Here is a 14,191-nt window from a genome sequence, read left to right as displayed (position 1 = left end):
TCTTGTGCTCTCTTGATGTCAGAGTAGCACTAGCTATGGACCTTTTGGCAGCCCTGTGGAGGGGGCTTGAAAGGTTGAGTGTCCATCTGTGATGACAGGACTTCCCTGTGCTCTCAAAGGGGGAGAACCAAAGCATCCAATGGACCCTGGGATGCCCTCTCAAGGACAGCCTTAGGTCTGGGTAACTTTAGAAATATTTAGTGCAGTTTGCATAATTCCAATTTAAATTGAGATACATTCATTTTTGGACTTGGATGCATAACAGTTTTGGCCTTGAGGGCCACATTAGATGTTGGCTCAGCAATTCTGTACACCATACATGTGTACGTGCGCGCACACACACACCAGCAATCCTAAACTAAACCTACAGTAATATTTTGGTTGTTTGATCCACTTGTTAAATCAGATTGAAACATTCTGTAATCACAACAATTATGAACTAATTCTTGCACCTGGCTCTGCATGCTTAAAACAACAAGAAGGAGGAGGAGACAAAAGCAGTAAGTATCAAGATTTTATTTGTTTTCTTGGAAAGTTTTTATATGAGACATTTTCTTTAAAACGGCAGCGAGCAGAACATACAAGTTGAAGAAAAAGTGGCAGCGCAGGTAACTTGGTTCGGCTAATGCCCACTTGTGTACAAGTCATACACTTGATATCTGAGCACCCCTTGTGTGTTTGATTCTTTTAACTGTATAGTAAGGCAGTGGTTTTTTCAATAAGTAATTTCTGTTTATAGTTTTATAAATTTATATATTAGACTTAATCACAATTTTGAAGCACCACATGCAAATTAAAATAAAATGTACAACTCAAAAATGTTACAGCCATTCCCCCACCCCATGTCCACAGCAAAGAAGCACCTAAACAGGGACTAATAAGTAGTAAAAAAGGGGGAAGAAAGTGGGAAAACCTCATTGTCATGATAGCTTGAGTGAAGGTAACAGAAATTCCAGTGAGATTCTTCCCATTAAAAGGAATGGGGAAAATGATGGATATCAACAGGGGCCTTCAGTCAGATGCCTGATTTTATTCTATCCGAAGTAGCTCCACATCAAAAACCAGAGTAGCATTTGGGGGGATAACTCCAGGATGGCCTGTGGCACCATATGCCATGTCAGCTGTAAAGGTGAGCTTTGCTCTTTGTCCCAGGCTCATCTGGCAAATGAAAGAGAAAAGGAGAAGCAAGAGGAAATGTCAGGAAACTATTATTATGATTATCATCACCATCGTTATCATCATCACCACCACCATCATCATCATTGTTCTAAAAAAAGTCTCATGATAACTTATAAAAAAAAACCAGTACATACACAATGTGAAACAATTATCCACTAAAATATAACCACTGCATAAAGCAACTAAAACATCAGTGACAACCACAAACAATTCAACTGATGTATTAAACAGCTCACTATATTACCATCATATAGAAGAAAGTCTTGACCTGTTGCCATAAAGATGACAGTGTTGGTGCCAAACAGGCCTTACTGGGGACAATGTTCCATAATTGGAGGGCCACTACTGAAAAGGCCCTCTCCCTTGTCACCATCCTCCAAACCTCCTTTGGAGGAAGGCTTCAGATGTTGATTGTAGGACACAGGTTCATATCAGAAGAGGTGCTCCATCAGATATTGCAGTCCTGAGCTATATAAGGCTTTAAAGGTTAAAACCGGCACCTTGTGTATTGGGCTCAGAAACGTATAGGCAGCCAATGCAAGCAGGCCAGAATTGTTATACACTCAAGAGTTCCTGAACCCCATTATCAATCTTGCCACCACATTTTGTACAAGCTACAGTTTCTGACTAATCTTCAGAGGTAGTTCTATGTAGAGCACATTGTAGTAATCAAACTTGGAGTTTATCAGAGCATAGACTATGTCCAGATAAGGGCATAGGTCTATCAGCTGAAGCTACTAAGATGTACTCCAACCACCTGAGCCTCAAATGACAATGATAACTCTGGAAGAACCCCCCAAATAACAAATTTGCTCCTTCAGGGGTGTATGACTCCCATCCAGAACAGGCTGAACATCATTAATCTGATCAGAAGAACCACCCACTTACAACAGACTTGTCTGAATTGAGTTTCATTTTATTAGCCCTTATCCAGTCCATTGTTGCAACCAGGCACCAGTAAGTGTGAAAAAGAGAAAAAGAGCGAAACGTTACCAGCATACTGATGGCAACATATTCCAAAACTCTGAATGACCCCACTCAATGGTTTCATGTATATGTTAAATAGCATGGGGGACAAAACAAATCCCTGTGGAACTCCATTCTGGAGAATCCACGGAGATGAGCAATATCCCCAAGTACCACATTATGTCACCAACTTTTCGAATAGGAATGAAGTCACAGCTCAGACAAACACCCCAGAAGGACACCCCACGGTCAATGGATGGTATCGTTGCTGAGACTAAGGAGAATCAACAAGATCACATTCCTCTTATCTCTCTCCCAACATAGATAACCTCACAGGATGACCAAGGCTGTTTCTGTACCAGGAGTTGGCCTCAACCCCGACTAAAATGGATGCCGATAATCACTCTCATCTGTCCGGAGCAACTACACAAGGACCTTGTCCAGGAAAGCAACATTCGCCACTGGCCTAAAGTTAAGATCTTCTGTGTCCAGGGAAGATTTCTTTAGCAGTGGTCTTACTGCCACCTCTTTCAGATGACCAGGGACCACTCCTTCTCACAAAAAGGCATTAATCACCCCTCTGGCCCAACTGCTGTTTCTCCCTGCCAGTTTTAATAATCCACAAGGGGCAAGAATCCAATATGGAAGTGGTTGCACAAACCATTCCAAGTACCTTGTCAATATCCTCAAGCTGTACCAACTGAAATTCATCCAACAAAACTGGACCAAACTTAACTCTCGATATCTCCCCTGATTCACCTGTTAGAACAATGGAGCCTAAGTCCCAGCGGATGTAAGAGATTTTTATCCTGGAAATGCTTCACAAACATCTCACAATAGACACCTGATGGTTCCATGTCCTCCATAGGTATAGCACACAATAAGCCCCAAAGAAACTTAAGCTCTGCTGGATGACATAGAGAAGATACAATAGAGGCAAGAAGTAAAGTATCTTTTGCTGCCTTCACTCCACCTATGCTCAAGCTGTCTCCCAACCTGCTTCATTGCTCTCAGTTCTGGGGTATACCATGGAGATGTATGAGCCTTACTAATCTGGAGAAGGCACTCAGGAGCAATTGTGTCAACTATGCAGGACATTTCTGCATTCCACAGATTGACCGGGGCTTCAACAGAAGAACCAGCCATACCAGCCAGAGGAGAAACCTGGTGCTCTCTAGAAACCATCTCTGGAAGCAGACCATCTTAATAGGTTGTCAACAACATTTTAGCCTATGTCTAGCTTTAAAGTCACATATTACAATACTCAGCCAAGGGCAGGTATTGTATCTGTTTGGTTTTACTGTGTATAAATGAAATTTTAACTATACAACATTGTTCTATTGCAGCACTGCAGTTAGCAGCTCATTCACCACTTGAAATATCTTTCTCAATTAGTACTTGCTGCTTAAATATCCTTTGAAACAGGAATGAGTGGGTGGACAGTTATACATGTTGTATTTATCTGGCAATAAAGAATGAAGACTGGGAAGCCAAGAAAGCAGCTGTTATCTGTAATATCAGTGCTTGTATGATTCATATTTATTAATGTTTAGTTCCCTGCGCAACAAGCCGCTACGTGGGGCCAGCAGAGAGTTCACAGAGGCAAGCAATTAACTGCAGGGCATTTATGAGGGCTTGCATTTTGGGGGTGGGAGGAATGATGGATGGCTGAGGCTGCAGTCTATGCACACTTATCTGGATGTAAACACTAACCAGGATGGAACTAACTTCCAAGTAAACATGCATATGAAAGAGCTGTAAGTTGCCTGTATATGGAAAGTTGTTCCCAGGTTTCAACTTTATCTCATTTGGCTTCTTATAAAGTTCCTACATATATTGCCTAGAAGAAAATCTATTTTCTCCAGTGGGACTTGCTTCCAACAAAATGTGCTCAGGGCACACCTCTTCTATGAGTTCTCTTAAATTCACTTCATAAATACCACAGTAGTAGAAATAGGGATTTATTGGCCTGTAAATTATTTCTAGCATCGTTCCACCTTCTGCATTGACAGCATTTTCGTCAAGCAGTGCAATAAAAATATAATTCAATTTGAGATTCATAAGACAGCAAATATATTGGGAGATACTTTGGTTCCTGGCCTGATTAGCCTGTTTTATTATAAGCAGTAAATAGTTATAAGCAGAGTAAGAGCCAGTCCTCATATTAAGTATGTTGAGATAATAAGTGTTATAATTTGCTAATACAGATATATTTATAGGCTATAGTCCATTTGGAGCAGTTGTAATGACATGAAACCATAGCTGCCCCTTTTGCCTTTCATTATAAATAATCATTGTTAATAAAATCATAGAATCATAGAATAGCAGAGTTGGAAGGGGCCTACAAGGCCATCGAGTCCAACCCCCTGCTCAATGCAGGAATCCACCCTAAAGCATCCCTGACAGATGGTTGTCCAGCTGCCTCTTGAATGCCTCTAGTGTGGGAGAGCCCACAACCTCCCTAGGTAGCTGATTCCATTGTCGCACTGCTCTAACAGTCAGGAAGTTTTTCCTGATGTCCAGCTGGAATCTGACTTCCTTTAACTTGAGCCCGTTATTCCGTGTCCTGCACTCTGGGAGGATCGAGAAGAGATCCTGGCCCTCCTCTGTGTGACAACCTTTTAAGTATTTGAAGACTGCTATCATGTCTCCCCTCAATCTTCTCTTCTCTAGGCTAAACATGCCCAGTTCTTTCAGTCTCTCTTCATAGGGCTTTGTTTCTAGACCTCTGATCATCCTGGTTGCCCTCTTCTGAACACGCTCCAGCTTGTCTGCGTCCTTCTTGAATTGTGGAGCCCAGAACTGGACGCAATACTCTAGATGAGGCCTAACCAGGGCCGAATAGAGAGGAACCAGTACCTCACGTGATTTGGAAGCTATACTTCTATTAATGCAGCCCAAAATAGCATTTGCCTTTCTTGCAGCCATATCGCACTGTTGGCTCATATTCAGCTTGTGATCTACAACAATTCCAAGATCTTTCTCGTTTGTAGTATTGCTGAGCCAAGTGTCCCCCATCTTGTAACTGTGCATTTGGTTTCTATTCCCTAAATGTAGAACTTGGCATTTATCCCTATTAAATTTCATTCTGTTGTTTTCAGCCCAGCACTCCAGCCTATCAAGATCACTTTGAAGTTTGTTTCTGTCTTCCAGGGTATTAGCTATCCCACCCAATTTTGTGTCATCTGCAAATTTGATCAGCGTTCCCTGCACCTCCTCATCCAAATCATTAATAAAAATGTTGAAGAGCACTGGGCCCAGGACTGAGCCCTGCGGCACCCCACTCGTTGCCTCTCCCCAGTTTGAGAAGGTTCCATTGATAAGTACTCTTTGAGTCCGATTCTGTAGCCAACTGTGGATCCACCTAATAGTTGTTCCATCTAGCCCACTTTTAGCTAGTTTGTTAATCAGAATGTCATGTGGTACTTTGTCAAAAGCTTTGCTGAAGTCAAGATATATGACGTCCACAGCATTCCCACAGTCCACAAGGGAGGTTATCCTATCAAAAAATGAGATCAAATTAGTCTGACAGGATTTGTTCCTGACAAATCCATGTTGGCTTCTAGTAATCACTGCATTGATTTCAAGGTGTTTACAGATTGACTTCTTTATAATCTGCTCCAGAATTTTCCCAGGGATGGATGTCAGACTGACTGGTCTGTAGTTCCCAGGTTCCTCCTTTTTGCCCTTTTTGAAGATAGGGACAACGTTAGCCCTCCTCCAGTCATCCGGCACCTCACCCGTCTTCCATGATTTTGCAAAGATAATAGACAAAGGTTCTGAGAGTTCTTCCGCTAGCTCCTTCATTACTCTTGGATGCAGTTCATCGGGCCCTGGAGATTTGAACTCATTCAAGGAAATTAGGTGTTCTTTGACCATTTGTTTATCAATGAAATTACTGTCCTTAAATGAGTAAATGGATGAGACTACTTATTATGCTGACAAGGAAGGAAATAGTTTTCAGGCACCACATTTATCTTTTATATTTAGAACATATTTTTTTGAGTGGATACATCTCTAAAACAGACAATTCCTTCTATTTGCTTTTCTTGGCTGCCATTTTTTTCTTTCTAAATGGTAGCAACAAAAAGAAAAATAGGACCTTAGAGAATCACCAGTTGCCTTCAAGCAATTCTGAAAAGTTAATCTATAAACTATTCAGGAGAAGAACAGACATCTGCAAAAATTCAAGGAGCTGAAGCTTGACAAACTGCGGGAGAAGTTAAGTATATTTATAAAGGTATTACCTTAATAGGAATTTTGGCATGGCCATGATGGCTACCTTTGTTTTTAGAGAAATATGTTTGTTAAAAAAAGTACTACGCAGAAAATGTTATCAGTGGCAAAGGTGAGAGGTGATTTAAAAGGAAAGCAGAAAGATGAAGGAATTGGAAAAGCTGGGATATGAAGGCAGAGGAAATGCTGGGGCTGTAATGAGGATGTCAGAGTATTGTCTTTGAAGAGTAAAGTATTCCATCTGGAGGTTAGTATATCTGGAAATAGAGCAGCTTTAAGAATCTAAATGGCAAACAGTGTTCCAGGAAAAGTAGGAGTAGCTGAAGAACTGATTAGCCGTATGCTTGAGTAAGAAGCTTCCCCCCTCCACTGTTCCACTACACTAAATTCAGTGTTTAAGGCCTATCTACATGATAGTTTTACCCTGAACTGACCCTGAGCTGAGTCAGCAGTGAACCATGCAATGAATTTAGCACAGATCAGCTTTTGAGAGACTACAAACAAATTTGCCATCTGGCAATCACTACAAATGTAACTTTGAGATTATTTTTAGAAATGCAGCAAATGCTGATCCAGGCTAAATTCAGTCCATGGTGGCAGCAAGTACATGGCTACCTGTTGACCAAAACCGGACATATCCTACCTAATGTTATCTATATTCACACCAACATGCAAACACACACAAATTACAATCCCCTGAGACTATGAGTTGGATCCACATTTAACCATACTTAGTAGACCCATTGAAACCAATGCGACTTCAGTTAGGTATAAGTTCAATGATTAATGGGTTTACTCTAAGTATGACTCACTCTGGATCCAACCCTACATTTTACATCCTTTGGGGGCTTATAATCCAACATAAGTCCTTCTTAGTGCAGACCCACTGAAATAACGTCATGACTAACTTAAGTCCCAGTCATTTTAATGGGCCTATTCTAAATTGGATTTATGTTAGATTTTATACTTTACCTACTGTGTGGTTGACCCCCACATTGACCCTGTTCAGATGACACGCTAAACCATTGTGGTTAAGCATTTTGACCTAAACATTATGGTTTAGAATGGTGTGTGAACCATGACTTAGGTGCCATGTGAACCATTGTGGCTACATAACCACAGTTTAAATGCTCTCACTAACCATGGCTTAGCATGTTGTCTGAACAGGCCTATGAGTTTACTTGTTCCAGCTATTCTGAAAATAGGAAAGCACAATCCTTCATACCTGTGTAACCCCCTCCTCAAATCCTTTAATGACTTCTCCTTTGCCCATCTTGAACTTGAAAGACTGGTTTCGATCTCGGGAGGAATCAAACTTCTTTCCATTTTGTAGCATTCCTGCCAAAACAAGACAAACCATTCCTGATCCAGTTAAGTCTGCTGGTAACTTCTGGGATGGCAACAAAATAAAGATGTCTGCCCAACTCTGAACAAACAGGCATTCCCTGCTGTTCTTTAAAGGCTAGCCTGGGCAAGCCATAGTGTGAGGCCTCCAGTAGCCCAGTGGAGTATGACTTACTACTGTAGCTATGCTATATGTGATGGTGGCGGCTGGCAAGACTTAGATGTCGCTACCAAGTCTTGGCCCAGAGTTCTCAAGGGTTAGACAAGAGGCTAGACATTGTATAAAATGTCTATTTTATGTCTTGTTTGACTTACCTGACCCTCTGGTTCTGGTCTGTTGCAAGACACTTCCTGCTACACCATAATAGGACTATATTTATCCTTCAATTCCCTGAGTATGAATGAGTAACACATTTCTTACAATTACATAACCCTCCCAGCAATGCTGTTCCCCGTTAAGACCTCAGAGTCATCCAGACAAACTGGCAACCGGGGCAGCCTGCACAAGGCTATCCTTTTACAGACAAACAAATTACTCTTTATTCAAGGGAAAAGATGTCGCAAGTACATAACAAAAACAAATAAAAATAAAACCCCCTAATGTTTAGAAAGCTATTCCATATGAGGATGCTTCCCCCCCTTTCCTTTACAGATTACATTTTTATCCAGCCCTTCCTCCAAAGAGATCAGAACAACACACATTTATCTATACAACAAATGTGTGAGGTGGGTTAGGCCGAGAGATTGTGACTGGCCCTAGGCTCCAAGAGGATTCAAACCTAGGTCTCCCCACCGGTCCTAACCACTACACACTATGCTGGCTCTTGAAAGCTGCAGGCTGTGATCTGATTCAGAAAACGTTCAGGTAATGGTAACACGAAGCCATGCTCTGTGCACTTGGCTGAAAGGTAGTCAGACTGTACCAGTGCTCAGTCTGATCTGAGGTATATTTTCAACACAGGCCCCTATTTCATTGCACAACCTTAGGTGCTTCAAAAAAAGGAAGTTTGCCAACGGCTTAACGAAAACACATGGACACATTAAAAAACAGGATTTGAATGGATGGCAAAGCAATCACCTTTCCAGTTAATCACACTCCCAAAGTTGGCACAGACTGGTTTGCTCCGAACACTGCCCTAAGTCAAGACTTATATATGAAGCTGCCCTGTATCTCTCCATCAAGTAGGGCTGCCACAAAACATTTTGCTGCCTGAGATGGAGTAGCAAGTAGCATTAGTCCCCTCAAGTCAAGATGCCCAAAGCCAGGCAAATTATTTAAGCACCAGAGGCAGAAATTCCCAAAAGTCCATTTCCCCTTCTGTGGCAGTAATACACCAAAAATAAACAAACAGATAAACTATTTTCTACCTTTGATGATACCCACAGGGTAGCTGCCTCACCCTGCCTTCAAGGAAAGGAAATTCTTCTTGGAAGACTACAGGCAATAATTCTAGAATTATCCATATAACATAAGATATGGCTAAAATTACTTGGCCATTTCCTCTACTTGATAGGGTGAGAAAGCCAAACCTATCCATATGATTTTGCTACAGAGACAAAGCTAGCAATAGGTGGGCATGCCAATTTTTGCAGTGCTGCTAGTGCCAACTTTCTTTGCTCACTTCTGTTAAGGTAATAGCTGTCACTTCACTTTACCGTCATTGTTAGTTTGGTAAGATCCAGTGTCAGAAATCTGAGACAGAAAAGAGCAGCTCCTAATGCAGTATAGTGTAGCATTTCTCTACTGATTACCTCAAATCACTTCTTAAATGTTAAAGATTTGCTCCTCTCAGAAAAGCAGCACGTATTGGTTTGTGATCAGAAGCATGTAATGAAAATAAGTAAATAACATTTATATAATTCTTATTTAGTGCTTCACTAGTTCAAATGACAGTAATTTAATGTTCTACAACACTGGGTTCTAGCCAAATTTTAATTAATGCCATCACTGAGGTGCTATTTAAAAAGAAACACTGCAAAAATAGAAGTTCCCCACTTTTTTCTTCTTCTTTTTTTGCATGGTAACAACTGTTCTTATCAATCCAAAACTACACAAAGCTGTAGAGCATAAAATAACAGTTAACTGAATACATGAATGGTTGCTGTACACAACCATAAATGAAGGAGATATTGCCAATTTTCTGGACAAGGTTGTATCAATTTTGAAATTCCCTCTTCTGCCACTTGGTGGCAGATGTCTCTAACCAACCCATAGCCTTGCAGTCAATACAGTTTGAAGCCCAGGGGGAGAAGTCTGGCTGAAGGACAGAGTTACACAGCTGTCCATTCCCCCTGCTGTGGGGAACCTCCTAAGGGGAATGGAATGGACAGACCCCTCCCTCAGAGGGCTATGGGGGTGCACCGTGGCAGGAGCCACGCTTAGGGGTAGCAGGGGCTGTGCTGTCACTCAGACGGGACAGCACCTTGTGTCCAGCTCTGACAGTTACATAACTTTGCTTGAAGGCTTCACTGAATCAAACGAAGGGCTATTCCAACCATGCAAAGCTGGGTCCATTCACTAGCTACCACATAAAGCAACTTCTGACTTTGGCAGAGTCTTCACTCTTTTATTCTGGTTCACATGTAATGCTAAGCCACTGTGGGTTAATTAACCTTTGGGGCTTTGTGGTGCATGCCAGCCACCATTTTCAATAGCTGCAGTGTGTACACGCTGTGACTTGTGTTATGTGAACCTGGGTGGCGTGGTTTATGTGAGGGATAAGTATGGGTTGCTCTAGGGCTATCTGAGGGTTATTTAACCCTTGCATAACCCACATGGCCTGAATTTGCACAACACAACAAGCCACGGTGTATGCTTGCATATTCAAAACAGCGGCCAGTATGTGCTACCAAACCCCACAGCTGAATTAACCCATGGTGGCTTAGCATTATATGCGAACCAGCCCTCTCTGTAAAGCGGCCTTCACCAACCATGTGCACTCCAGATATTTTTGACTTTAGCTCCCATAATGGTCTGGAATTTTGGGAATTATAGTATCTGTGGGGCACCAAGTTGGAGAAGGCTTCTGTAAAGACTGACCTTGCATTATGTAGGCTGAAACTACCTAGAAATATCAGTGGACAGCTACAAAATGTATACACTTTTTCAACTAAAAGATCAGGACTGTCATACTCAGCATTATTGAAAACAAACAAAACATGCAAGAGAAGTCAGTGGAAATACTGCAGGCAAAATACTACACATACAAGCAAAAAAGTAAACTAAAAGGGGGAGAGAAAGTGTAATGATAGGATAAAATTGGAAAATACAAAGAGTGCCGGCAGCACACATATGCCTAATCTAGCAATTTTGGTTGTTCTTGAGGTTTCCAAAGTATACAATGCTGAACACATAGCAGCAAATAAAGAGCACTGAATATAAGAGTAAGTAAAATTACAGTAAATATCACTAAATGGAGAAAAGGAGAAGTTACCCCCAGCTACAAGGTGGATAATATAGGGGATAAGTATTGCCAGTCAAACTACATGTGATGGTGGCAGAACCCTAACTTAAAACATGGGTCTGTCTCCCCCAACCCATGTGAAGCAGGAGGTGAAAGCCGCCCCCACCCACCTTAGCCTATTCCATAGCTATTGGAAGGTTCCACACCTTCACTCCACTCCTAGCGGAACTGTACCTTGAAAAAAGATCCCTAGATCCCAAGCAACAAGAGAGGCTAAGCATTTCCTGTACTCCAAAATAATCATCTGGAAAGGCTCCAAGGTTGTCTGTGTCATCCAAAGGAATGTTTCTACATTTCCCTATTGCAGCTTCAAAATGATCCTCAGCACTACTTGATATGAAAGTGTTTGAAAATTAAGCATCTAACAGATGGGATCCAAAGAGTCCCTTGTGGAGCAAGTAGAAGGCACCTATGCTCAATTGTGTGTGTGAGTGGGTGATTCCTGCTGGCTTCCTCTCCCCTGTTGCTGTGCCCCATTGCACATATTGCACTCTTGCAACCCTCAGGGGTGGCTTTTGAGGAGGACATGAAGTGCTGGAGAGGAAAGGGGGCATCAAGTTCCCCATTGGATCCAAAATGTTTCCCCATTTAAGCCTCTAGCTTATTCTGTCTCTCACTTATGTCTTAGCACATGTGCACAGAAAGCCACACAAGCAGGGATACATGTATGCACACTTCTAGGTACCCAAGAGCATGAGTTGTATGAATGTACCCTCAGCTGCTGGTTGCTCTGGGAGGATCTATATTTATTTGCATGGGTCCTTTTGATGACGGCATTCACTTCCCACTCTTTCTCCTCTATTTTCCGCAACAAAATAAGACCCAGAAAATCCAATTTTGCGGGGGGGGGGGAGGTGAAGCTTACTGCCATTTCCTGCAGGGTTCAGGAACCGCCCAGAGAGCTTCAGCTATTGGGCGGTATAAAAATGTAATAAATAAATAAATAAAGGAAAAGCAGCACGATAAAAAAAGCCCACTGAATGGGCCATGTGGTCATTGCTGCTTCCTCTTTCTTCCCTGTGTGAAGAAAGAGGAAGCTGTTCGTCACTATTGTGAGACAGAAAAGCAACGATAGGGAAACACGATTCCCCCCTGTCTGACTGCTTTGACTGCAATCAAAGAAGTGTTAGCAATTCAGATATCTGTGGCTCACCTAGCCCTCACTTTATTCACAAACAGAGCAGGCACGTGATTAAATGAACAATCTGCTGCCCTTTCATGATGCCCCAAATTTGCCACCTGAGGCAGCTGCCTCACTCTGCCCAACGGCAGGGCTGGCCCAGTCTGGAAGCAAGCTGGGTTGGGAGAAAAGCATACGGACTGACTGAATGTGAAAAAGTAAGGCAGGGACAGGTTCAGCTCCCTCGATTCACACAACCCTTCCAATGTAAAACTTAATCCATGACCCATTTTATAAGAGAATGTGAATTAACAGAGATTGCTGCCTCTGTCATGCAGCTGGCTCGGCGCATATGTCTAACTCTTCAACTGTGTGCTAATATTATGACATAGTGGCAGCGAGATCACAATTAAAGCCGAGGCAAAATGTTCAGTGTCATTATGAGATACGGCTGCACCAGTGATGTGCTGAGTCATGAGGCAAACTCAGAACTTCTGGGATACTTGAAAAATTAATCTGCCAGGCGACAGTACAAACATCTGCCAAAGAACTCCAATATAACTGCAGCTGTTTCGAGCCACAGTCTCAAAGGAATGTAGTAATTGTCACAGTAGTTCTGACCATTTTGCCTTTGTTCTGGAGCCAGATCCGGGAGAACTGTCCATTCATGCTTCTTTTCCAGCTGGAATTTTCATTTTCTTGCAAATCCTGACTGGGCCTCATACATGCAATAGAATACACTGTAGCTTGTAGTTTGGGGAATGACTATTCTGCCACCTGCTATTAATAGCCCTCACTGTGAGCCAATCAGGATTTTTACAACCCAATATGGCTTCAGCTTCAGAGTTGCTTGTCATCTCTGGCACAGACAGGCACTGAGTGCAAGTTTTTGCAAGGTTTGCAAGTTCAATGCTCCTTCTCAAGTCCTCTTATGATCCAAGTAGCACTTAGGGGCTTCACACAGTGACTGTGTCTTTGACTGCCTTGACACCATTTGTTTCAAAGACGTCAGCCAGCATCTGGATAGTGTGTCTGGAATTAACATTGCAAGGGGCGCCGGGAGGACATTTTGGTTTGCAGAATGTTCGAAAATACATTCAGCACTTCAAGCCACTGAATATATCCAGGGCATTTCCTATACTGATGGCACTTGTCCTTTATTTGTAAGGGGGAGAACAACAATAACCTGAAACTAAGCAGTAGCTTACAATATTATCTATGCAATAAATCTAGTTTTGCCAAGCACATCTTATACAGGTCTTGTCCTGCAGATTGCAATGGCTTAGAGGGCTCATACGGAAGGAGGCATTTTATGCACGGTATACAAGACTCTTGCACCAAAACAGCTAAAGTTCGCACAGTACTGTTAGGCATTTAAACATCGACCGCATATAGCTGCTAGCCGGAGCGATCTGCTTTTTACAACTACAGGGTCCACACATAGGCATGCTGCATGGTACTTTTTAAAATGGTGCTGCAATGCCTTGTTATCGTGACCATTGCCAAATCTTTGTTCCTTTAACCAGGATGTTGAATCAAGTACCAAGAATAAAACACCCGATGGGCTGGAAGAAATTCAGCCACCTCACTATAGCCCCACCACATGTTTATACACTAAACTACAATCCTTCATCCACATTGTGTTAGAAGAGTCCATTAATTGGGATTATTACATGTACCTTTTAGCGTGCCGTGTTGCTCATTGAATGTGCACAGCAAACTGCACTGTCAGGTGGTCATATAAACCGTGCAGAATTATCTTAAATGCATGAGTACAGAAGGGCGCTGATGAGTTTTCACACTGGCTGATAAATTTTAGGGTAGTTGCAGGTAGGTAAGGATACCAGGAACATCTTGAGTTGAATCAGGACCAATTTCAGGG

At 42.1% G+C, this 14,191-nt stretch overlaps 1 protein-coding gene across 1 annotated transcript in view; it reads right to left on the bottom strand.

Moving 5' to 3' along the window:
• Positions 1-953: 953 nt before the first annotated feature.
• Positions 954-14,191, bottom strand: part of FKBP1B (FKBP prolyl isomerase 1B) — a 33,406-nt gene continuing 20,168 nt past the window's right edge. Inside the window, exons 3-4 of the mRNA XM_063125278.1 lie at positions 7,607-7,719; positions 954-1,158 (exon numbers count right to left, since the gene is read on the bottom strand). Coding sequence (XP_062981348.1) covers positions 1,030-1,158; positions 7,607-7,719 — 242 coding nt within the window. The 3' untranslated portion in view covers positions 954-1,029. The remainder of the gene's footprint in view (positions 1,159-7,606; positions 7,720-14,191) is intronic.

Source organism: Elgaria multicarinata, chromosome 4, assembly GCF_023053635.1.
Source record: "Elgaria multicarinata webbii isolate HBS135686 ecotype San Diego chromosome 4, rElgMul1.1.pri, whole genome shotgun sequence".
Lineage (NCBI taxonomy): Eukaryota > Metazoa > Chordata > Lepidosauria > Squamata > Anguidae > Elgaria > Elgaria multicarinata.
The sequence above is the reverse complement of the archived record's forward strand: the minus strand, read 5'-3'. Positions and strand labels throughout refer to the sequence as shown.